The 24,960-nt window shown below is 55.3% G+C and overlaps 3 protein-coding genes across 24 annotated transcripts in view; 2 read left to right on the top strand and 1 right to left on the bottom strand.

Moving 5' to 3' along the window:
- The window catches only part of COL18A1 (collagen type XVIII alpha 1 chain), a 36,566-nt gene extending 35,160 nt beyond the window's left edge, over window positions 1-1,406 (top strand). For both annotated transcript variants that reach the window (XM_063399951.1, XM_063399950.1), the window contains one exon: window positions 31-1,406. In XM_063399951.1, coding sequence (XP_063256021.1) covers window positions 31-244 — 214 coding nt within the window. In that variant the 3' untranslated portion in view covers window positions 245-1,406. The remainder of the gene's footprint in view (window positions 1-30) is intronic.
- On the bottom strand, window positions 1,199-6,817 carry SLC19A1 (solute carrier family 19 member 1). The gene is made up of 6 exons (XM_063399952.1): window positions 6,673-6,817; window positions 4,085-4,383; window positions 2,643-3,390; window positions 2,196-2,388; window positions 1,971-2,112; window positions 1,199-1,874 (listed from the first exon to the last, which is right to left on the bottom strand). The coding sequence occupies exons 2-6, from the start codon at window positions 4,295-4,297 to the stop codon at window positions 1,686-1,688; spliced, it is 1,485 nt and encodes a 494-aa protein (XP_063256022.1). The 5' UTR covers window positions 4,298-4,383; window positions 6,673-6,817; the 3' UTR covers window positions 1,199-1,685.
- A 157-nt stretch (window positions 6,818-6,974) lies between these two features.
- Window positions 6,975-24,960, top strand: part of PCBP3 (poly(rC) binding protein 3) — a 55,997-nt gene continuing 38,011 nt past the window's right edge. For 8 of the 21 annotated variants that reach the window (XM_063399955.1, XM_063399967.1, XM_063399966.1 and 5 more), the window contains exons 1-4: window positions 8,338-8,504; window positions 11,556-11,646; window positions 17,670-17,743; window positions 18,884-18,994. The gene's annotated coding sequence lies outside the window, so the exon portion shown is untranslated. Of the gene's footprint in view, window positions 7,471-8,331; window positions 8,505-11,555; window positions 11,647-17,669; window positions 17,744-18,883; window positions 18,995-23,265; window positions 23,357-24,960 lie in introns of those variants that run through there. The other 13 variants (XM_063399956.1, XM_063399954.1, XM_063399974.1 and 10 more) reach the window with 7 other exon arrangements.

Raw genomic sequence — 24,960 nt, 5'->3', positions numbered from 1 at the left:
AGCAGCAGCCCCCACCTTTCACCCTTCCAGGCCACAGAAGAGTGTCTGGCACGGCTCGGATGCCAAGGGCCGGCGCCTGCCCGAGAGCTACTGCGAGACGTGGCGGACAGAGGAACGTGCGGTCACCGGCCAGGCTTCCTCCCTGGCCTCTGGAAAACTGCTGGAGCAGGAAGCCAGCAGCTGCCAGCACACCTTCATTGTCCTCTGCATCGAGAACAGCTTCATGACCGCCACCAAAAAGTGACACCTGCCCTGGCGCCCCCTGGGTACCCCCATGTCCCCAGGGAGGGTTGGGCCAGCCTGCACCCCGGCACCCCTGGGCCCCTCAGCCCCCTCCACACGCCCGCTCTCGCCCCGCAGGGTTTCCTCCCACAGACCTGAAGCCAAAGAGTATTGCCATGGCCCCTGCCCTGGGTCGGCAGGGGCTCAGGTCCCACCCGGGGCAGGGCAGCCATAGGCTGGTGGCCTTCCTCCTCCTCTTCTAACTCCTAATATTTAACCACTTCAGCTTGTTCCCCTCCCTGCTCAGATGCTCTTTTTGGGGTGGCTGGGTAGGAGGATGCTTGGCAGGGAGATTTCAGTGCTGCCATGTAGGCTGTTCCCCACAAAAACCCTGTGGGGCCTCTCTCACCAGCCCCCCAGCCCTGTGCTGTCCTCACCAGGAGCTTGGGGTTGGACACAAATCCCTGCTGCTGAAGCCATGGGGTCTTCCCCAGCCAAGACCCCAGCAGCCACTCAAGGACTGTCCTTCAGTGACAGTATCCCTGTGGTGATGCTGGGTCTCTCCCAGATGGTCTCCATCCTCCCCAGGTTAAGGACCATCATCCTCATCTCCACCTTCTAGCCAACAGAGCTCTGGTGGGGGTCCAGTCTTCCCCATCCCTTCCATGCACCCTGGGGACCTCCAGCTGTGCCCCCACAGCCCAGTTACAGCCACAGCCAGCCCAGCACAGGTACTGGGGTGACAGGGTGGCCCTGAGGCGTGGCCAGCTGTGCCCTTGGCACGTGTTTCTCTGTATGTGTGTGTGTAGAGCGTGTGTGGTACCAAGGGCAGGCACTGCCATCCCCCCTCCCCATGCCACCTTTGCTGGGCTCGAACAGTGAAGGTGCAGCAAAGCTGGTCGTAATTGGTGTGGGCAAATCCAAGGTGCTAAAAAAAAAAAACCAAAAAAAAAAAAAGACAACAAAAAAGAGAAACTTGTAATTAGCTTTTTTTTTTGTTATTGTATGGAAATTATTACCATAAAAGCTGTGCGAGTCACACAGTCTCTATTTCTTACAGTCTACTGTATTTTGTGTAATTAATGCAATTTAAAGCCTGTGGATCTTTATATTATTTTTTTGTCATTGGTTGTGTCCTATAAACCATTTTCTAAAGGCACTGAATAAAGAAACATCCTCTTGTAGCCTGGCTCCATGCCGTGATGGGGATGCAGCGGGATGGGGTCCCTTTCCATACCCCTGCATGGCACACAGCAGCGACACCATGGCAATCCTGCCCCCGCTCCGTGTGTGGGGACAGGGAAGGGGCACAGCCCTGTCCTCACGGGGCAGAAAACGTGTCCCAAGGGTTACATCCTCGACAGAACAGGACCAGCAGTGGGACAGGACACCAAGCACATAGTGACGATGACGATGCTCACTTCAGGAGCCGAGAGCTGGCCACAGTGTAGTGGTGCCAGCGCTCAGGCTCGCGTGGTGCCTGTCTCCGGGCTTTTCTCCTGCGCTGGAATCTCCGCTGGGGGCTGGCACAGCTCCTTGGCCAGGGCCAGCTCCACCGGCTGCCTCACGTGGCTGTGCTGGACAGCCACTCCGATGGCCGCCAGCAGGTAGACCACGGCCAGCAGTGTGAAGTAGCCAAAATATACATAAAACTGCAAAAGAGGAGAGAGGGGAGAACAGCACTTGGAGCCCTCCCTTCATCCCGCACCCTTCAGGGACCTCCATCCTAGGTGTCTCCCCATCCCTACCTGGGGATGCACAGATAAGCCCAAGCCCCTCTTGTCAGCCACGATGATGGTGATGATGGTCTTCAGCACGGTGGCAAAGAAGGTGTTGACACCGAAGACCAGAGCACAGAGCTCTTTGGAGAGGGAGGTAGCAATCTGGAAACTGGGAAAAACAGGAGCTCTGGTGAACCCCTGGCATCAACCCGGCCGCCAGGGTGGGAGCGGGTCCCCAGGAGCAGCACGCACATGGCAATGGGCACTAGGAACTGGTGGGAGCCACGGAAGAGGATGTAGGCAGCATAGCACAGCCAGATGTTGGTGGTGGAGTTCATGAGCAGGAGCAATCCCGCCTGGAATGCTGTCACCACTCCAATCACCAGCTCTGACCACAGCGTCCAGCGGATCTTCACGTAGCCAGCAGCGAAGGAGGCGATGGCTCCTGGGGAGGGATGAAGGATGCTGTGAGCACCTCAAGGATCCCCTGCCCTACCTAGGCTGGGACCCAGCCCAGTGACCATCACATCATACCCAATGCCAAACCACCAAAAATTCCGTAAGGACTACCACTCCTAAGGGGTGCAGCAGGACAGCAGTGACTCCCTGCCTCTCTGATATCCCCGGCTATTCCCGCAGGAGGCAGCAGGATGTGAATGTCCCCTCACACCCCCAGTGTCCCCATCCCAAGCGAGTTACCCAGCAGTGTGGAGGCAGCATCTACGCCTCCATTGTACACCCGGCGGTTGTCTGTGGTGGGAGAGATCTCATTCCAGAGGATGTGTGCGTAGTACAGCATCAGGTAGTACCCAGCCGAGTTGAAGACCCACCACAGGGACCAGAGGCGGAGCTGGGGCTGCCTGGCCAGAGCTCCCAGCTCCCGCAGCATACGGCACAGCACCATGTCCCGCCAGCCCCGTGTCCCCTCACTGCTGTCCCCCCCGGCCATCCTGTCCAGCTCGGTGGGGACAGTGGCATCACCGGCTGCCCTGGGCCGGTTGAAGAAGAGGCTGCGCCGTGGCCGCTCGAGGAAGAGGGTGAGGATGAGGCCAAAGCTGACGAAGCCCAAGGAGACGTAGTTGAGGGTGGAGAAGGGGACGCCGCCTAAGGTGACGCAGAGCTGGCCCAACACAGAGCTAGTGAAGACCCCCAGGAGCACAGCAGAGCGGGAATAACTGGCCATCCGCTGGTAGCGGGACGGGGCAACCAGGGAGAAGATGTAGGAGGAGTAGGCGATGCGGGCGGCCATGGTGATGCCATAGAAGAACTCCATCAGCTGCATGGCCAGGACAGAGGTGCCCAGCACCAGCAGCAGCCAGATGGAGATGTGGCTCAGGCTCTGCAGCACCAGCACTGGCTTGTAGCGCAGGTAGTCTGTCAGCAGGAAGATGGGCACCAGCACAGCCATGTAGGAGTAGGACAGCACTGGCGTGATCACGTTGGTCACCTGCCATGAGCACAAGGAGGGGATGAGCGCTGGGCACATCCCCGGGGACACCCCCAACCTGCAGACTGTGTGGGCACCAGCTGCTGAACCCCCATGGCAGCAGCTCCTCGGGGAGGAATGCGATCAGCAGCATGCTCAGCAGGGGTCTGGCTGAGCCCAGCCCCTTCCCATGCCGGGAATGCAGCGTTCCCACAGGCGCAGCGGCTGCCTGGGATCGGGGCCAGCATCCGTTGGTTGGGAGACAGTGACTTTGTGGCCCCACCTCGTCTAACCCCGTCGTTGCCAGTGGCCTGGCAGTGCACCGTGCCATCATGGAAAAGTCTCCCCAGTGGGGTGGGGCATGGCTTCTCCCAGACCACAGCAGGGAGCAGCCCAAGGCTGCAAAGGTGGGCAGGGGTCACACACTGCTCCCAAAATCAGTTGCCAGCCTGAGCTCAAGGTTTTATGTCAGGGCAAGTTGAGCCTTGGGGACAGGGTGACCTCAGAGCCAAGTGAGACAGGGCCCCACACCACACCATCTCCCCTGCCCAGAAAGCACCACCACAAGTCACCACATACCACCATGCCCAGGACATGACACCCCTGTGCACCCCACAAGCAGGGAGGGATGCTCAGAGCAGCCTCGGGATGCTGACTGTGGCCACCATCCACAAAGGGAGACACCAGGGTGGGGGACCAGGTGCCCACAGCTCACCTCTGCCTTTGTGAAGTTCTTGTCGGCCCCCAGCAGATAGGGGGTGATGAAGCTTTCCCCGGGCCGGATCTGTGTCATGAAGCCATAGAAGCAGAGGTAGAAAACTTGTAGCTTCCAGCGCTGGTCTGGTACCGTCTCTGATGCCGGCTTTTTGGCACCATCATTCTTGGGCACGGCTCTGCAGCAGGACAGCGGCATTATCCCGGGAACCATCAGCTACACAGGCTCTGCTGTACCACACAGCCCCTCTCTGTCTGCAGACGCTCTTGGACGCATGGAAAACCAGGGCGCTGCAGTTTCTGTGGAAAAAGCAGCATTTGGCACGGGCTCAAAATTCCTCCAGAATCGCAAGGCAAATAAATACCACTACCTTCTCCCCAGGAGATGTTCTGGGAAGAAGAAAAGCAGCCATGCGTCTCGCTGTGCAGGAGCAGGGGGGTCATGTCGGGCGGCATTCATACATCACGTGCATCCGGAGCCTGGATGCACGGAGCATCTGGATCCACAGTGGGGCATCCTCAGCTCCCATCACCTCCTTCCCCTCCCCTTTAAGACTCAGCGGGGTTTTGCCGCTTCCTGGAGCAACACTTCCCTCTGAGCTGCAGAGGCAGAGGGATGCAGGCACCCTGCACCAGGGATGCTCCGGAGGGGATGGCATAGGAATGTGCTGGCAGTGGAAATGAGTTAATGTGCACAGCGGGCACGGGGTCGCCCGTGTTACTCAGTAGCTGGGTGGTTAACAGGACCTCAGCTGAGCCACAGGCAAGCGGCTGCCCCTTGGCTCTTCCCGGTGGGACACAATGTCCAAGCCTGGAGAGAATGCAAAGTGCCACGAGGTTCACGGTCCAGAGGGGGATTAAAAGCTCAGATCCTGAGGTTTGGCTGCAGGAAAGCTGGCAGTGCCAGGAGACCTGATTAAGGGTCATGGGATGAGGGCAGAGACAGGAGAAGGCCTGGACTGGGTGTCCTCCCAGTACTCCCCACGCCCATAAGAAGTCACCAAGGTGACTTTTCATGCCATAAAATTCCACGTATGCCAATACACGCCACCAGAACAAGGTCTAGAAACCTGATTACCCTGATAACTGCAGAACAACTAATCACAGTCTTTAAAAGGTAAGTTCATGGTCCTAGTCTGTGTCCCACTGAATCCTGCATGGTGAAATGGGAGGATAATCCCCCCCTACTGCTGGATAACACAGGACAAATGGGGACACAAGCCAACACTGGTTGTGGCAGAGGAAAGCTGGTGGTGCCTAAACCTACAGGAAGCCGAATGCCCATTTGCCCCAGCAAGGACCCACTGCTCCAGCAGCATTCCCATGGGATTTCAGCACTGGTACCTGACTATCACCAAAACCCTCGTGTGCCAGAGCTCACAGCTGGACAAACAGCCCCCACCTCCTTAACAGATCCCTGGGGACTCGCTCAATCACCACCCAGCAAGCCTGTCCAGCACTGTCTGGAGCACTGGCCCCCCTGCTGTGGTGGGAAGGGCAAGGGGCAAGGGCTATCCCCCACCAAACACTGACCCCAGCACCATGTTGGGGCCACTGCCAGCTACAAGTGCCTGGACTCTGCCCTGTCGCCTTCTTGTCCCCAAGCTGGGCTGTGGATATCACCTGCAACAGCTGCTTGCCATCATGTGCACCACGACCCCTATGGGATGTTTGCCACCCTCTGCTCCCCATTTCCTGCCATGTCCATCCAGGAGGGACGCACACAAGCATCCCTGGCCCACAGGAAACCATCCACACTAAATCCAGGATGCAGCTCCAAGACACTGCTCCGTTCCCAGGAGCACTGGCTCCTAACTCCCAGCATGTGTGTCCCGACACACAAAGGGACTCCAGGCCAGAACCCATCTGGTTGCACCCAACTCCCCTTGTCCAGAACATCCATGGAGCTGCTCTGCTCGAGGGCACGAGTCCCAGGGAATGCTCCTTCATTCCTAGTGCAAGCCAGGGAGTAGAATGTAGATAGAGAGGAAGAAGAGAGAAAGAGGGAGAGGGAGCAGAATGGGTCCGTTATCACCGTGTGAACCTGTTTATCACCGGGTTATCGGGCTGTGACCTTGACATGGATCACTGTCACAACACACACCACTGTCAGCCCGGGTGACACGGGTGGCCGAGCTCAGGCTCAGCTCCCCGCAGAGCCACGGCTACCGTGGTCCAGAGGTCGGGGGGATGCTCTCTCCCCAGCCGCCTGTCGATGACATACAAGTGTCACCGTGACACTGCCAAGGCACCATGTGTTTTGTGAGGAGCTGCCACGCCGAATGGGGAGCGCGAGTCCCTGGGGCACCTTTCCTAAAACAAGGGCTGGGAAGCTCCTGAAAATATACCCTCGGGCACTTCTCTGCCTCCCACAGCTCAGCACCAAGGCGGGGCAGTGCGCGGTGCACTTGGCAGAGGAGGGTGTTGGGGGGGACGCGGCACCTGCTCACCCTGAAACAGGGGCGGGGGGAAACAACACTCGACCTGGCACACATCCCCAGCACCCGGGGGAAACAACGCTGCCGGCATCCCAGGGAGCCCGCCGGGCACGCCACCGCCCTGGCGACACTCGCATCCCGCACTCCGTACCTGGTGGGCGGCGGGCATGGGCGCAGCTGGCCGGGGCAAGGCGGGGATCCCGGGCTCCCCGCTGCCGCCCGAGCCCGACCGCGGCGAGCCGGGACAGCGGCAGCAGCAGCAGCAGCAGCAGCAGGAGCAGCAGCAGGAGGAGGAGCAGGAGGAGGAGGATGTGAAGGTACCTCGGGAAATGTAGTCGAGCCCCACGTGCGGGGCGGCGCGGGGACTACAAACCCCACAGTGCCGCGGGCGGGAGGAAAGGGAGGAGGAGGAACAACAGGAACAGCCTGGCCACCCGGGACAGAACTGCGGCAGCACCTGTGTGTTCCATACCGGGACAAATCCCCCTCCGAAAGCATCGGCAGGGCGTGAAGGACCGCTCTTTCCACTGCCCTCCGCCAGGCTCGGCTCCTCGACCATCTGCCGTGGCCTCTGGGCTGCGGGCCGTGGGGGATGCTGCCTCCGCCTTGGCTCCCTGCGCTGATGTACGATACCCATGGCTGCTTGGATTTATTTCTGCGCCCAGTCTGTTGCCTGGGGGTGGATTTGTTCCAGTCTGCGCTGTGCCGCATCCCAGAGGGTCTCGAACAGTTGCCCCGCTGTGCTCCAAGCAGAGCTCCCGAAACTTCTCACCCCCCCCGCCCAGCCTGGCAGCCCCCGAGAGCTGCTTGTGGGGTGAGTCCGGCGTCAGGACCAGCAGGGGCTGAAGCACGGCCGAGCACTTCTCCCGGAGGGAAGAGACAAGCATCCCTTGAGGAAGTGGAGCCTCCGAGAATGGAGCCCCGGAGCTGGTGCCCCATCTCCCGGGAGGTGACGCATCTTCCGAGCGCATCTTCTCTCCACGCCTTTCCTCCCCCTTTCTCAGCACTCACCCTGCCAGAAGCAAATGCAAGCTGACAGGGCTCGGCCATTCCGCTGAAATATTTATCTGTTCCCGCCTGGAAGTGCGGCAGCAGGATTCCAGACGTCCGGGGACTGTCACACACACCCGCCCCACCCAAGCCAGCCTGAAAAGTCCAGGCAGCCCTGGCTATTCTCACCCAGAGGCTTCCAGCTGTACTGAGCCCCCCAGGTGGTCCTGGGGAGGGTGGCCGGACTACAGCAGATGTGTCCGCCAGCTCCCCGTTCCCACCCTGCCCCTCCCGCGGGGAGGTGGGGTCTGTCTGTCCATCCCTGATGGCCAGGATGGGGGCAGGGTTAGGACTTGCCCTTAAACACAACCGGGTCTGGGTGCAGGAGCTCGGCAGGGTGTGGGTCCGTGCGATACTGGGCACCCGAGCAATGCCAGCACCCTGGAGCAGAGTCACCCTGGGCAGTGTCACCCTGAGCAGTGTCACCCTGGGCAGTGTCACCCTGGGCAGTGTCACCGGGGCAGTGTCACTGGGACTGCCCCAGCACAGGGCAGCGGCAGGGACTGGGTAGGGGCAGAGCTGGTTTAGGGGCAGGAGCAGGGGCTGTAGCAGGGCGAGGGCAGTGAAGGGGCGGGGGCAGGAGTAGGGACTGAGCAGGGGGAAAGCAGGAGTTAAGGGAGGAGAGGAGCAGGTAGAGAGCTGTATGAGAGAGAGGGCAGTGGAGGGGCTGAGGCAGGAGCAGGGGCTAGAGGAGGAGTTGGGTCAGGGGAGGAGCAGGTTAAGAGACAGGAACAGCGGCAGGGACTGGGTCTGGGACGGGAAGGGACGGGGCAGGGGCAGGAAGTCGTGGGGCTGGGCAGAGCCGGGGGGGTGGTGGGCAGTGCCGGGCGCTCCCGCTCGGCTCCGGCTGCCACCGCCCCTGAGTCAGCCCTGCCGCTCCCCCGCCCTGCCCCAGCCGTCCGTCCGTCCGTCCCTCCGTCCGTCCGGACACAGGTAGGGCTTTGCCGTCTCTGGGGAGTGTGTTGTGTGCGTGGGGGGCCCGGGACAGCGCTCCCGGTCCCGCAGCGGCACCGCGGCTCCTGGAGCGGGGATGGAGGGTCCCTTGCGGGGACGCGGATGGGTGCGGTGGCGGCGACGTCGGGGCGAGGCGGCTCCCGGTGCGGCATCACTCCGGGAGCGGAGGGCGTGCACCCACCGCCCCTGTCCCCGGGTACCCCCTGTGCTCAGGAGGTGCCCCCGTGTGCTGCCACCTTTCCGCCTGGGCGGCTCTGCGAGGCTGCTGGGAGTTTTCTGTCGCTGGCTCCCAGCCTTGGGAGGCTCCCGGGCTCTGCGAAGCAATCCCAAAGTGCTGTCCCCGCCTGGGGATAAGTGGGGGTCTTCAGGGGGGGCTTTGCGACCCCCCCTCTCCCCGTCACTGCAGAGAGAAGTGTGCATGGAGATGGGTGACGGCGGGGATGCTGCATGTTTTTGGGTGGGAACATCCCGAGGGGTCCCACAGTGTGTTTCTGAGCCCTGGCTGCTGGTTTTTGGGTGCCAGCACCCATGGGGTCTCACGAATGTCAGGTTGGTGGTCGCTTATGAGCCTGTGCTCCAGGTGTGGTGGTCACCAAGTGGTTCAAATGCAGCCTCAGCATCAGTGCTGGGGGGGAGAAAAAGGGCTTCCAAACTTCCCCTGTAGCTGGATAGATATCTCCTGGGAGCCCATTTCCCCCGGCTGGACTTTTCTGTCCTTCCTCTGAAATCAGAATCCTCATAGAATCACAGAACGTTTTGGGTTGGAAGGGACCTTAGAGACCATCTAATTTTAACCCCCTGCCACAGGCAGGAGTGCCACCCACTCAGTCACTGAGCTAGTTCTTCAGCATGTGCCTAAGGGAGCAGTGGGTGCCCTGTGCTCCCCACTGGAGCCACCATCTCTCATCACGTGGAGCGGGCTTGGGAGGGGTCAGTTTATTCAGCTCTGGCTCTTGGGGCAGCATTTATTGCCCACCTCCGTTCAGCAGGTCCTCCGAGGGTCTGGGTGAGACCCATCCTGGAGAGGCACATTTGTGCAGCATCCTGGCCAGTGCAGCATCCTCCAGCATGCGCTGTGCTGCAGAGCATCCCCACCCCAGGCGGGTGCTGCATGGCCACCCAGGAGCTGCTGCAGGGATCCCCCCAGTGCTGCAGGCAGCCAGGGCACATGGGCAGCTTGGGGCTGTGGTGCCCCTGTGCTGGGGGTCTGCGGGAATGCCCACTGCCTTGGGACAGGGCAGGTGTTCCAGGCTTTCCAGGCCTGCTGCCCCATGCTTTGGAGAGCAGAGAGCATTGGTGCATCCTGAGGGATGCAATACAAGGGAGCAGGTGGTCCTGGTAGGGGATACAGAACACTGTACAGGACACCCCAGGGTCTGGGGTGGGCTGGCAGGGGCACAGGGATATCCCAGGGTGGAGGGGAAGTTCAGCAGCCCCTGCTGCAGACTGTAAGGAAGCAAACTGGGGATAGAAAACCCTGCAGAAGGTGAAGATGCCACTCAAAATCTCCATGACCTAATCCATGCTTTCAAGGAGCATTTCTGTAGTGGCCTGTGGGAGGATGTAAGAGGGAAATCCCTGTCTGAGCTCACTCTAAATGCCCTGGGCAGGTCCATGCAGATACCAAAATGCTGCCAGACTGCTGGAGTGGGTTGAGTGATGCTTGGATCCATGGGGCTGTGGCAGGAGGCTCCAGCCCAGGTTAGTGGGTACCAGTATAACCCCCAGCACCTTTCCCTTCTCTTTTTGATTGCCCCAGGAGAGGCTGGGTTTGTTTTGAGGCTCAGCAAGGCCAGCAAGGTTTTGGGGTATGGCAAGGCTGCAGTGCTGTAGCCACTCCTGGGTGGACCCTTCACTCCCAGCCTCAGGCAAGGAGCATCATCTTCTGTTTTCTTGCCCTGTCCCAGCTCAGTGATGCTCGTGCACATTGCCACAGCCATGGTTTGAAGCTCCCATCTTTCCACGCTGCAGGAGTAGGTCCAGTGTCATCTGGTTGGCAGGAAATCTGGGTGATGGCACCTCTCTGCCTGCCTGCAGGAGGAAAACCTCCTTTTAACACAGAAATCCCTGCCTGTCCCCAAGGGGCTGTTTTCTGTCAAGGAGGGATGGGATTCTCCAGCAGGCTAGTTCTCTCTGTTTTGGGGAGAGCCCATCAAGTCTTGGCACATGAAACAATGAGGATCTCATTGGAGCTACAGATGGTTGGTGGGTTCCTAAATGAAACAAGGACTCAAGAGTATGGGATCAAGAGCCTTCCCCCCTAAACAGCACAATAAAGAACTTTAAAATTTCCACCTTATTTTTTTGAGTTGTGTTTTCCCTTTGGTGGATTGCAAACATTGTTCTGTTTGCTGGGCAAACTTTGTGTCAGGATATGTGGAAGAGAAATGCTGTTCCCCACTTGGGGGGGCCTGCGTTTCCAACCCCGTTTGGTCTGGCAGCCAGCAGCCCATCACTGGGGTCTCATGGCATGTCCCCCTCTCTGCCCTTGCTAGGGCAGTGTTGGCACCTTGTCCAGCAACTTGGTTGGTGCACACAGTGGGAAAATCCAGCACTGAGATCCAGCACTGAGCAGAGGAGGAGAAAGGATCTGCATGGGAGGGCAGCCAGCCAGCTTCTGCCAGGAAAGGGTTAATCCTGAAGCTCCAGTTCTGGTATCCTATTGCTGGCTACTTTGGGTAAAAGCTTTTTTGGCTCTGTTTCAAGGGCATCAGGCTGGAGGATGACTCATGCATCCCTGCCACCAAGGAGCAAACCCTCTTGTTCCTTCTTTCCCAGCACAAGGTGATGATTTCCTGAAAATCCAAGTGCCCCAGAGGCCTCTGATTATGCCTTAGAGGACTCTGGTCAGCTGGGCTGGGAAAAGCTGCATCTAGGACTTGCTTGTCCTAAGGGAATTGTAGTGGTGACATCTCTGGCATGGGTTCAAACACTTTCATGGGTGCCCCAGGACGGGGACCTGCAGTGGGGGACACATTGTTTGGGGGATACTTTTGCTCCATAACTGATTCTCATCCCTTTATTCCTTAGGGAAGGAGCCAATCATCCAGCTGCAGCTCCATCCTCCCAGCATTGCCAGATGTGCCTCCATGTGGTGCTGCACCTGCAACCCAGTCCAGAGGTGAGGAGGTGGGAATGACCCCCCCACAGGCCTGGGGCTGTCCAGGGGACCCTTGGGGTGATGGTGACATGTTCCCACCTGGCACAGGTCACGCAGGCTGGTGGCCATTCCAGGCTGCTGTGGGCATGGGGTCACAACCACAGGCATGGGAATGTCATCACTGTGGACACCACCATGGAGCAGTCCCCTTTTATCCAGGTGATGATCTGTGGTGAGATCCCTGCTGCCCGTTGTGCTCTGAAAAGGATAAAAATGAGGCCTTTTGGTGATAGCAGTGGGTGAGGGCAGCCAGGGAACATCTCCTTGATGCAGGCAGAAAATGGAGGGCTTGGAAAAAGTTTTGAGGTTTCAGGGTGGAGTAATTTCTTGCCAGGCAGCCTAATCCATCTCTGGAGTGACCCTGCTCGGGGCGGGAACTGGGCCAGAGACCTCCAGAGATGCTCACTTGCTCTGTGCCTCTAAGCTTTCCTTAAAATATGGAAACAATTCCCTGTTTAAAGGCTTTTATTGGACTGATAACATGAAGGCAGGGCATGATGACGTGAGCCCAGGGTATCTGGGGAATTAAGCCCTTCCCTGGGACAGTGTGGCACCATGGGGTAGGTGAGCCTGCCCATGGTGGTTTCCTTTGTGATTCAGTTTCCCCACCTGGAAAACGCGTTTTTCTGGGGTTCCCTCAGGGATATTTTGGGGTTTTCCCCAAATCTCCCCTCCAGGGCAGGAGGATAGATTAGTGAGGGACTTGAAATTGCCTGTTTTGACTGCATAGCTCGAGTGCCTGTGGTCCCCAGAGACACATTGATGGCTCAGCCTCTGTCCCAGGTCATTCCTTGGGATGTGCAGTGGCACCCAGAGAGGTGGCACTGATGCTGTGCCACACTGGAGAGTGTCACACCTTGTCCTGGGCTCTGCTGGCCATCCATGATCCTCCATCCAAGGTGCAGGGTGCCATCCAAACCCAGATGTCACACATCCCAGCCTGTACCTTTTCCATCCTCTCCTTGGGCTACAGCCTCTTCCTTCCAAGCATTTTTGAGTGCTCTTGTGCCTGTCCTCATCAGCTCTCCTGCCTCAGAGTTTTCTGAGTAGGGCTGACAATATCTGGTGAGACATTTGTCCCCTGCGAGCACACAGGAGGAGTTTTCCAGCCCTTAGGCAAAGGAAGAGGGGATGCAAGAAAGAAGGGAGGAGAAGATGAGAAAACACAACCCAGAAGAATGAAGGGTGGCACGAAATTTGCTGACCTTCTCACTTTCCATGGCCTCTGGAGCAGAAGGAAAACGAGTTGAAGAGGTTAGCTGCTTGTGGATGTCTCTGGGAGCAGGACTGGGCTGTGTGTCCTTGGGCTGACTTCTGGTTTGGGGTCTTTGGGGCAGAAACACCTTTCTGAAGGACATGGGGTGAGTGTGGCTGGGGGTGATGTCCATGGTAGGATCTGCTGTGGGGCTTTGACATCAGCACGTTATCATTCTCAATCCTTCTGGGGATGTCTATGTTTTGGAGAGAGCGTGTTTGGCTCTCCAGATCCCATCCTTTGGACCTGGACTAACCCCCTGCAGTGCACCTAATACTCCTCCAACCGTGAGGAAGGACCAGGGACTCCACTGTGGGTAATCCACCTCATCCCAGTGGCTGCTCCTGCAGCTTCTGACACTCACCAAGGACCTCTCAGTCTTGAAGAAGCCTCAATCCTTTGTGGCTAGGGAGCATTTTGGAAGTTTTTAGAGCTGTGGATTTTCCCCACAGAGACGCCAGCTGCCATGTCTCCCTGCAGAGGGCATGGAAGGCTTAGCTAGCTGTGACCTAAATTTCTGCTTGTCCCCAAACCAGATCTCCACCAGGTACCCAAACTCCTGGTGCTGCCTCTGCCCTTGGGGGTGCTGTGATCCCTCTGGATGTGCTGGGTGCTGCTGGGTTTGCCAGAGGAGGGAGGAAAAGGTGGGATGTTGAGCTTCCCCCGCTTGCCGACCCATTTGTCCTCTGGGAGATTAGTCCCTTCCCAGGCTTACGGGGAGGATTTGTGGCTGCTCCATCTGCTTGAGCCCAGCAGGTCAGCGGGTGCCACAGAGGAGCAGCCTGAGCCCAGCTGCTGTTTGCACTCCCAGGCATCCCAGGAAAAGGGCTGCAGCCCTATTTTGGGCATTCCTGGCTATATTTGTTGGAAAGGAGCAAAAATCCCTGGAGCCAGGCAGGTGAAAGTCATGTTTGTAATGGAGTTCAGATCTAAGACTGTTGATGGAGCTGGTGACAACCATGTGAAGTAATGTCAGTATTTTTAAGCTGCTTTTTAGGCTGGCAGAAAGCCTTGAGGATGCTCCAGGATCTCCCCTTTCAGCCAGGATAGTTGCAGGGAGACGATTTTCCTGTAAATCCACTTGGTCTTTGGGAAAGCAGGCAGGCAGGTGGGGAGAAGAGCATCTCCCTGTGGGATCTGGGGGAGCGTGGGGGTGTTTGCTGGCTCACAAGTACTTTTACAGCCAGGTTTTCCTGAAGGGAAACTGGGAGTTGATAGGGGCGATGCAGGGCTCTCCCTTCTCCTGCTCCATCACTTCTGTCTCATCATCAGTGGAAGGTGGTGGGCAGGGAAGAGGCTGGAGGTAGGGTGAGTTAGGAAAGAGCTTGTGACAAGTGGGCTTAGGTAGGCTGGATTTATGGGATCTGACAGAACTAGGTTTGTGGAAGCGCGGGGAGGCTGCTGGGTGACACTGGGGGCTGGAGCATTGCTGAGTGCCACCCTGCTCCTGGGATGTGGAGACCAAGGGACACAAGGAGCCTTTGCCCGTGCCCAGATCCCAGCCTAGAGCAGGTCTGGTGTGTGGCTGGACCCAGGAACGTGCTCCCTGCCCTGCTGCTGCCTTTTCCTGGGGTATGGGGCCACATGGGACCCTGCCCCAGCTTCCAGATCCCCCCCCTCCAGCTTCCAGAAAGCACCAGTTTCTCTTCTAAGGTGGCAGAAAATCACCAACGGGAGATTTGGGCAGTGTGGATGAGCTGCTGAGGTGTCAGCCCCGCAGCCATGCAGCTCACCCACCCCTGCAGCGCCCGGGGGTGACCGGCTCTAGCCCCCCACTGCTGTTCTCCTTGCCCGGCTGTTTGGTCAGGAACACCGACGGAGGCTGCCAGGTGTCAGCTCGGAAATCTCTCAACTTTCCCTCTTCTCCACAAATGGACAATGTCTCCGCTCATTAGGTACCTGCCCAGGGGGCAGATGTCAGCTCTGCTCATGGCTTTTCTCAGCTCATCCCTGCCCGGGCTTCTGATGGCTCCACAGCGCTCGGGTCCCATCACATCACCGGCTCTGCCCATGGGGCTGCCCCTCTGCCAGCCCAGCGGCGCCTCCCCTGCGACCCCCACCCCGGCCTCGCTGCCTCCCCCTCCTCACGAGCAGGGTTTGCAAGGATTTTTAGTTAAAAGGCTGGAAAATCACAGGCACTGGTGACACGGTGTGTGTGTGTTGTGCGCGCACAGAGCTGGAATTGGTTTTCCTCGCCCAGGCAGCGCCTGGGAGGAGAAGGCAGCTCGGAAGGCTGCCCTTTGAGGCTGATGCATGCCGACAGCCTGTTCACTGGGACATTAAAATCATTGCCTCTGTCTGCGTGGAACACCCGGGCTGGCGGATGATGAGAACACAGGTCAGGGGAGGATCCTTCTCCCCCTGCGTGGGGAGCGGCGGGGCCCAGAACCGCAGAACAAAGCGGATCCCAGCAATGCGGGGTCTGCTGCATCCCCAGTGGAGGGAATTCCCTCCAGCACAAAGGGGGCTGGCAGCCTGGGGGGCAATGCAGGTGGAGCCATCTCACTGACATTCCTGTCTGTGGGGTGTACTATAGATCAGGATTTGGTGGGAGAACATCCCCATCCCATCCCCATTCCATCTCATCCCATTCCATCCCATCCCCATTCCATCCTGCCCCATCCCATCGGTCTCATTCCATCCTATCCTGTCTCATCCCCATACCATCCCATGTCATCCCATCCCAGCCATTCCCATCCCCATCCCATCCCTCCCTCAACACTGCACAGCATGTCTTCCAATAGACCTTGAATTTTCCCCGGAGGGTCACAGCAAAGCCAGAGGCTCAGGCATCAGGCTCTCTGAAGAGCTTGGACTCACAGTCCCAAACATCCCAAGGAAGGTTCCTGACGGTCACAAACAGCCAGGGACTCACCAGTGAGGGGAAGCTGAAGTCCTGACTTTGCAGGAGAGGCAGGGTGGGTGTCGCAGCAGGCTTTGGTATTTTTGGGAAAGGGGAGTGGTATGGAGTAGGGGATGTGGTATTTGGGATGGTAGGATAGGGCATCTTATGCTGCCTGAGCAAAAGCAGGGAGTTTTCAAAACCCTGTGGGACCAGGCATGGGAACTGCTCCCGCATGGAAGCAACACGAGCTCACCTCAGAGGCTGGGCATGAGCAGGGAGCCACCCTCAGCTCCTTCCCCTTGGCATCCTGTTCATGCCTCCTCTTTGGACCAGGTTTGTCCAAGTCTTTGTGTTTCCTCCATTCCCATTGCAGACTAAAGTTTGAGCCCCCTGGAATGAGGTGGCCAAGGGCTCCAGTACAGGTGAAGCCATCAAGCTGTGTGTGCTGCCCAGCTCCTGGGTGCCTGTGGCCTCACTGGGATGAGTTAAGGACAGTGATATGCTGTAGTCTCCAGGGGCTGATTTTTGGGATTGGCCACATCAGTGCACTGGAATTCGTTGCATTCTGAGGTGCTTTTATGTGGGAACAATAGGTGGGATTTTGCTGAGGTCTTGGCACCCTGCTGTTCAGAAATGACTCCTTCAGCGTCCTGAGTGATCCTTGTGAACATTCCTGACCAAATTTCCTGATGGGACGTAGTCCATGAGAGCTAGCAGGCAAGCTGGCCATGCAGGGATGGAGCCGTGCTCTCCACTGCCATGCATCAGGAGCTGGAAAGCTTTTGGTGGGAGAAGCTTACTGGTGCCTCTCCTGGCACCAGTGCATGCTTCACTGGAGAGAACAACCAGGAAAAAAAAAATTATTGACTCCTTTGTTTGTACTGTTGGGGCAGCCATGAGATGCAGGGGCTTTGGGCATGCTGAAGAGAGGATTTGGGAGATGATGGCAAAGGTGATAGTTCCCCAGCAGCCCAAATGTTGCTTGTCCATCTCATGATGCCTTTTAAGACAATTCGTGAGTGCCTTGAACTGGTCAGTGATGAGGAAGGAGCCACTGTGGTGTGATGCGGCAAGTACTGGATGCTGTGCCCAGCAGAATCTTCTGGAGACAGCCCCACTGGAGCTGTCAGAGGGTGCTTAAAGCAGCCAAGATGTCCTTTGCAGTACTGAGGTTTCTGCCTGGAGGCTGCTTTTGGTTTGCTTGAGGTTCACTCTTACCTGTGCTGGAGCTGAGGTTGTCCCAGCACAGCACCAGCCCTGTGGGACACACAGGCATGGCTGTACTTGGAGGTGACCTGCACCCTGATGGCAGAGAACACCTCCTGGGTGTGCACTGGTGCCTGCCACAGGAGCACGAGGTCATGGCTAGGATCTCACCTGCAGCTTTGTGGTGGAAGGGGTGGGACATAACAAGGAGCAGAGCTGCTGAGAGATGGACCCGTTTTTTATTAAGAAAACTGCTAACAAATTCCTTAATGCTCTGTTCCCTGGATGCTAAGCCTTGCTTTGGGATAAACTCAAACCTAGGACCTGGAAGATGAGTGCAAGTCTCATCCCCCGTGAATCTGTGGGGTGTGGGTTGATGATTTGTGCTCACACTGGCTCTGGGAAGAAGAATTTGGGTTTCCTTGCAATCCCTTGTCCTTCCAGCATCCCTAAATGCTTGCCTGAGCTTGCTTTTTGTGGGTATGTTGATGAGACTGATGCCGTGATGAGGATTTTCCCTTCTTACTATCAATCCTGGAATCAGTGACCAGCAATTGGTACTGATTGGAAAAAAACAATTACCAAGGGCTCCTCTGACTTGTCCCTGGGCTTCCCTGTTCCTTGTGTGTGGGGGGCTGCCTGGGCTCCCTCAGGGTGCTGAGATGTGCTGTCTTCCAGATCCTTCCCTGCCTTCTTCACTGCTGACCATTAGCTCCACGGGATCCCCAACCTGTCCTGCAGGTCCTCCAACGGTGAGTCACAGTTTGGGGTTTCCATTCTTTCCAGTTTTAGCTTTGGGCAGAGCCTGTAGGACTGAATGTTGCGATTGCAGCAGTTACTGGGGTTTAGAATGTATCTGACTTGTGCAGGCTGAGTGCAGTGCAGGGAAGTCCCTCAGAGTCCATCCTGGGACCTGTGCTGCTTGCAGGTGACACCAGCTGGGGATGTAGCCACTGCCTTGGAGGACATGGAAAGAGCTATTGAGAGAAAAAACATAATTTCTGAGGACAGCTGGTTGCTGAGAGAGGCTGTGTATGCTCCACCCGTGGAGGTTTTCAGCCCTCAAAGGAATAAAGCCCTGGGCAACCCTCTCTGACCTTAGTGCTGATGCTGCTGTGAGCATCAGCGGGACTGAAGACTGACCTCAGGAGGTCCTGAGGGCTTCCCTGCCTCTGACAGGCTCCCTCCCACGGCAGGGCAGTGCCCAGCTCACCAGGGATGGGCACGGAGGTTGCTGAGTCACCAAGAAGAGGAAGGTTTTCCCTGTTAACACACAAGGTGCCCTAGCACACTAAGAGCAGCACCAAGTCCAAGCAAGGAGTCTGGAGCTCACCCACCCTGCTGCCCAGGGAATATTTTGGGCAGTGGAGAGATTTTCCTGCCCTCTGGCACTTGGTTTGTTAGTGGCTGAGGCTACGCCATTGATTGTATTGACGGATAGTGCATGCCCCAGTTAACTTATTGGGAGCAGCAGCAAAAATCCAGCTGGCACCCGGCACCCATGGCGCTGAAACGTGCTGGATTCTTTCCACCACTGTTAGAGTTCTGCAGGAAACAGGCCCCTGGCTCCACAGCTGGGCATCAGCATAGGCAGGTGACCACAGAGGAGCACTGCCCCCACAGAGTCTCTCTGGCATCCCAGGGATCCCCTCCTCCACAGGATGATTTCCCATGGTTGGCGGATGCTGAGTTTGCCCAAACCTGTTTGCAATGTAGAGAAAAATATAAGTTCTGATTGCCTACCCCAAACACAACCTGGAGATGATGTTCTTGATCATTGTCCCCTGACCCTCAACCCAGCTTGTGTTTCATTTCTCTCTGAAGTTCACATTAAGCAGCTTTGGTCTTTCCTCTGTGCCATGCCTTAATCTCTGCCGTGTCCTGGTCTGCAGGCTCGTGCCGTGGACTGCTGGGCTCCCCCCTGTGCTCAGCATGCCCTTTTCTGATGCAGCCAGACCCTCCCAGGAATCACTCTGGAGCTCCAAGCCATCCTGTAGAGTAAGGTAAGGTCATTCCCGAGTCATACAGTCCTGGAATGGTTTGGATTGGAAGCAGTCTTAAAGCTCATCTTGTTCCACGGGGACGCCTTCCACAGTCCCCACCCAACCTGGCCTAGAACACTTCCAGGGATGGGGCAGCCACCCCTTCTCTGGGCCAGTCCTGGGAGGAGGGCTCTTTGCAGGTCCCTTAGGCTGTGAAACACCTGCAGGGAGGTGTTTTCACCTCCTCTCTCCTGCATCCCTGCAGGTCTCCCATGCCACTGCCTCCGCCCTCACTGCCTGCTTTCCGCCACGCTGGCCATTCCATTAAAACCAGCAAAAGATCTCAGCTGGGAAGTGCGGAGACAGGATGATTTTCATCAGCCACTCTGCTTTTGTGACTAAAATAGATCCGGAGTGGCCCCAGGCCATCGTGTTGTCCCAGGCATTGACTGGCACGAATGGATGGCGGGACAACATTTTCCATTAGTGGAAAGGAGGATGCACATCTCCGAGGGGGAAGATAGCTCCATAAAGCAGAAATGTTGTAGTGACTGACAAACCCATTTCTCTTTTCTCCCATTCCTTTTACAAGTGTCATTTATCCCTGTTTTCTGCACAGAAAATGTTGGGAGAGACCAACCAGAGCAGAGCCTGCACCTGCAACACGAGGGTGTGTTTTGGATAGGGGGATGGAGGTTTCCCAGAGGAGCTGCAGGTGACTCAGTAAGGTGCAGCAAGGATAGAACTTGCCAGAGAAGCTGTGAGGAGGTTTATCCATGGTTTCTGGTGATGTGGTGGGTGCTGGTTATGTCTGGTCTGAGGTTTCTGTCATCACCTGTCCAGCAACTGTGTTTTTATTCTCTGGCTTTAGTGAAAACACTTTCCTGCAGATAAATTTGGGTGAACATCACAACATCTCATAGCTCCCATATCACTCTGGGAAGGTCTCTGACATGATTTTTCTGCCTTCCCATGCTGCCTGTCCACTATCCCATCCCTTCTCTCAGGTCTGTGTCCCAGCCCCTCTCCCACATCCGTAGGAGTGAGAGGAGCCTGGTGCCTGTCTCTCCCAAGGCTGTGGGATTCCAGCCTTGGAACTCAAGGCTGATCCTGTGTGTGTGGTACTGTGACGTTTTTATAGAAAAACTACAGCTGGGACAGACCCCTGGAAGCGCACAAGGTGGGATTCTGGGCATTGTCCTCTGCAGGGTCAGGAATTGGACTCAGTGATCCTTGTGGATTCCTTCCAACTCAGGGTATTCTGGGACTGTACACTGGAAAAAATGCTGTTCCATCTCCCATCCAGGTGATGGGATGAGTGGTCACTGCTGATGCTTGAGGATGGAGATTCTACGGGGTTAGCAATGTGCTCAGGTGGGAATGCTGATTTAGGAGATGCTGTGGGGTGGGAATTCTCCATTCCAGCAAGGCAAACAGCTGTGACACGAGGCTGCAGGCTGGCAATGGGGACATGTCTGCCAGTGTCAAACCATTTTCCAGTTTGACCCTTCTGCTCAATCTGAACTTGAAGGTGAATGAGCGGAGCTCACCTATTGATCCAAAATGGGCTGATGAGTGCCATGCCCTGCGGAGAGCTCGTCCCCCAGCACCAGCTCCTTCTCTCCCCCTTTTGTTCCTGCCTCCCCTTCACGCCTTTCCAAAGCCATCAGTCAGAGCGCAGCACCCCGGGCCGCTGACCTTGCTGGGGGCCAGGGGGACAACATATAGGTTCCTGTAGAGAGCTGTGTGATGGGCTTCTCCCAGCTGCCTCTGCCACCTCTGCACTGCCGGTAAGCCTGGCATCCGCCTGCCATCAGCTCAGGGGTGTGGGGAGGCATGGGACAAGGCAAAGGGGTTGGTTCCTATTGTGCCAGGAGCGTTTCTCATAGGCAGTGATGTTATCTGCCGAGCCGTGCGTGGATTCTCCTGATTTAAGAGCTCTGATGGCTTCACGTGGGCAAAATGCAACTTGAAGGGCTCTTAGTCTTTAGCTAAAATGTCATATGAACTAGTAAAATGTATTTTTTTACCTATTGGGAAGCAAAACCTGCTTTGAGGTTAGAAACTTAGAACTTGTCTCAGCTAATGTGTAAAAAGGTTGGGTTTTGGGGGGAAAGAAGATGATGTGCCTTTGCTTCGTGTCTTCTGTACTTCAGCAACAGATTTTTTTCCTGCAGCTGAAAATAACAAACCATTTTAATCTAAGTATTGCTTGTTCAGATCTTTTAATCCAGCTTGCTTTCTATCAGCACAGCAGCCTGAAATGATTTATCCGCCTGCCTCTCTATTATATAATTATTGGGAAGATTACTGGGAAGCCAGCTTTAGCTTTGCTGGGGAAGGAGGAGGGGGCTGAAAGGTGGGGCGGCGGTTTGTGGAATCACAGAATCATGGAATGCTTTGGGTTAGAAGGGACCTTAAAGCTCATCTTGCTCCGACCCCCCGCCGTCGGCAGAGATGTCTTCCACAGTCCCAGAGTGCTCAGGTTTCTTCTCCTTGGCCATCAGAAAACATGGGAGGCGTAAGCAGCGAGCTGGGTGCTTTGGGCTGTGTCCATAGTTTGCATTTGAAAATTTTAGTGTGGAAAGTTTCTCCCTCATTGTGTACTTGTTGGAATTGAGTGCCCCATGACCTGGCTGGAGCGTGACCCTCTGAGCCAGAGAAGATTTGGGTGAAACTCGGCACTTTTCTACACTGTTTGGGGCCTTTTATGGCTGTACTTGTGATTTTGGGAACAGCGTGGTGAGACAGTCTGGCCTTGGGAAGAATCTGGAATTAGGGGCTGTGCTCCTCATGCTTCCCATCCCTGTGCAGAGTTGTGGAGGCAGAACATCTGCAAGAAAGAACCAGCATTTGGGACATGGTGATGATACCAGGAAGGGCTGGAGGTGGCCATGGCTGCTTCACCAAGCTCAGCTGTCCTCCAAGGAGCCTTAGGTGCCACCCCTGGATAAGAAGGGCTTGAGCCCTTGGGTGATAGAGTGGCTGGGGACAGCTGCTTTGCAGAACTGACATTCAAGGGCAGATGCCCAAAGTAGATTTGGCCAGAGCTTTCAGGTGAGCAGATGTATCCCCGGCATGGAGAGATGGCACAGCCGAGGCTTGGCACAGCCAGGTGGAGACTTTGGTTGCCAGAAAAATGCAGCTTCTGACTGATGGGACCAATGGGCTTGAGCGTTGATGGACAAAACATGGGGATGTCTGGGGGCTCCAGAAATTCCTTTTTCCTTCCCCACACTGAATGTCTGGACACCAAAGGGCTGGTGCCTATCCTGGCTGCCGAGGGAAGGACAGGAGGTGCTTGGCCTGTGGACCATGGCCAGCTGAGATGTGGTGGCTCAGAGCTGGGACAATGGGACACCCCCAGCACCAGTCAAAATCAGATACTGGCAGCAGTGGCTTGGCCTTCTTTGCTCCACAGGGTCTCAGGGACCTTTTTGGGATCCCCAGAATTGTGCTGCATTTTGGGCTGGGTGAGTGTCTGTGGGGGGACACTGAAAGACCCTTTGGGCTTGGTGTGGCCGTGGGCTGGTGGTGCCTGCCTGGAGTGTGCCATGCTCCCTCCACTGCTCCTAGTCCAGCTTCCCAGAAAGCTGTTCCAGCAGCCTCCAGAGGAGGAGATTGTCATCTCTTGGAGCAGTTGTTTGGCGCATCAGCCAGGAGGACAGCAGAGGATGGGAACAGCTGAGGAGGGGTCAGGAGCAACATTGGGGTGCAAGATCATCTGGTGTGGGTAATGGAGCAGTTGTAGCATATCCCCTTTCCGCACAGAGCCAGCTGAACTCTGAGACATGCAGGCAGGGCTTCAGCCTGGTCCTTCCCACTGTGCCACTGCCTGTGAGATGGGAGGATTAGCACAGCCCTCCTGTCCCTCACGCAGGCTCTGGCCCCACACTGGATAGGCAGGCACCCTTTAAAACATGCCCAAATTTCCCCCTGCACACGGGCAGCACAGTGGAGCTCATCTCATGCTGAGATCCTTTCTCCTTCATGTTGGAAGCGTTGGCTGGTTCGCCCTCATTGCCTCAGGGCATCCAGATTTGCTCAGTGGCCTTTTAAAAAAATAATAAAAATAAATAAATAAATCAAAGCCCATGAAATGACGAGAACATCAGCAGTGGGTGCATCCCTCTTTCCAGCAAACCCAGGGATCTGGGAGAAAATAGGTCACGTGCTCTTCATCCCGTGCCACGTGGTGGATCTCCCAGGGCCAATGAGGTTGGGAGCCCTTCTGCGCCGAACAGCAGAATAAGAAAAAAAAAAATCACTGGGATTTTTTTCCCCCCCTGTAGCATTTTTCATCCTTTCCAAACGTGAAAAGACTGGCCATCTGTCTGGATCCCGCTCCCGCCAAAGCGGCACGAAAGCGGCTCTTTGGGAAAGGTAAGGGGATTTCAAAGATTGTCTTGGTGGAAGACCACCCGCCGCGGGCAACTTTTCACACGAGTGTAAGTCAGGGAAGAATCCTGGAATGAGCCAGGTCCCACAATCCGGTGTGGGTTGGAAGAGCTTTGAATGCTTAGGAAGAGTTTTAAGGGAATCTCTTGTGGAGGAAATTTAAGTCTATGGCAGTGTGAGGCTAGATTATGGGAGAGATCGGCACGCAAGCAACGGGATTCCCTTAAGTTAGTGGCTGCTCCTCAGGTCTCTCCTGGGAGAAATTCCCAAAATATTGTTGGGAAATTATTTTGCCAAATATTTTTTTGGTTTTGTTTTTGCAAAAAAACAGAATTTGCAAAAAAATTTGCAAAAATAATATTTTATGCAAGTTAAATTGGACAAATCTTCCTGCAGATTTGTTTTGCAAAATCGTCACTCTTGAAGTGTGTGCTTTATTTTAGTTAAATTCCATTTACCTATGCCCGGCAGCCAGTGCCAAAGATTGTCTCTCTGGGTAGGGAAGCATCTATCTCTTCCTTGACCAGAATATCCAGCTGTTCCTAAATTCCGTGATTTGCAGCTCAGGCTTGGACGGTGTCATTTGTGTGTGCATTTGGGTGGGAATGGCACAAACGGAATTGCCTCCAAGAAATGGACATTAAAATAACAGGGATGTTAATCATGTCTTAGTGTGGCAACATAATAAAACCCCCAACCTTGATTAATTTGATTTTTACCTTCTGTTGTTTTGTTAGGTTTTAAGTACTTCTGGTTTTTAGTTCCAGTAGATTTCCAAATTTTTAATATTTTTATTTTGAATTCCATTCTAGCTCCAGTATTTTTTTAAAAAATACTTCTAATTTAATTCCATATCCATTAATTTTTAATGCTATAAATATTCTTTTTTTTAATTCTATCCTATTTCCATTAATTTTTTTTTCCTTTTGCTGGGGAAATTTGATTTGAAGAGAGGATTCCCTTTCATTATGATGCTCGCATTGTTTTCTGTTTGCCCTCAGATACCATTTTCCTCATGGTGTCAAAATTCTTCCTGATACCATCATGTTTCTGTTGCATTTTTCTTGGTTTCATCATCACTTTATAAGTAGAAAAGTGAAATATTAGTGGCCAATGTTGTAGAGGACTTAAAAGCTGTTGAAATCAACCCCAAATTATCATCTCCGTACTCTAAGGGAAAAATATTCTCAGATACGTTTTTCTCATAATTTGAGGTTTCTGGGATAATGTAATTTGAATGTGAACCATCTTAAAAAAACTGATTTTATTAATTGGAAATCACATTCAGCTTAAAAATAAAACAGAAACAGTGGCTCAAGGACATTCTGTTTAAGTTTCCGTAAAATGATTGACCTTTGTTTTGACAGATGCAAGGGCAGATGCTGGGCTGCATTTTGATACAGAAACCTAACCCTGAATTTAAAAAAGCAGACAAACAAACAGACGAAAAACCCCCCAAAAAACCAAACAACAGCAACAAAAAAACTCAAAAAAATCCCAACCAGGCATTCTTTTCTAATAGCTGGGGTTTTGCTCTTGATACAGAATTCCAGAATAGCTCGGTAATATTTCCAAAGCTCTTAATCTGA

Source organism: Prinia subflava, chromosome 6 (assembly GCF_021018805.1).
Source record: "Prinia subflava isolate CZ2003 ecotype Zambia chromosome 6, Cam_Psub_1.2, whole genome shotgun sequence".
Lineage (NCBI taxonomy): Eukaryota > Metazoa > Chordata > Aves > Passeriformes > Cisticolidae > Prinia > Prinia subflava.
This window is presented reverse-complemented; position numbering and strand designations above follow the sequence as displayed.

Excerpts from the sequence above, each read along its gene's own strand:
- SLC19A1 (XM_063399952.1), bottom strand. The coding sequence starts at position 4,297 with ATGGTTCCCGGGATAATGCCGCTGTCCTGCTGCAGAGCCGTGCCCAAG. Across the intron at positions 3,391-4,084 it reads AGAACTTCACAAAGGCAGAG|GTGACCAACGTGATCACGCC; the intron begins GTGAGCTGTGGG and ends TGCTCATGGCAG. Across the intron at positions 1,875-1,970 it reads GCTTATCTGTGCATCCCCAG|TTTTATGTATATTTTGGCTA; the intron begins GTAGGGATGGGG and ends CCTCTTTTGCAG.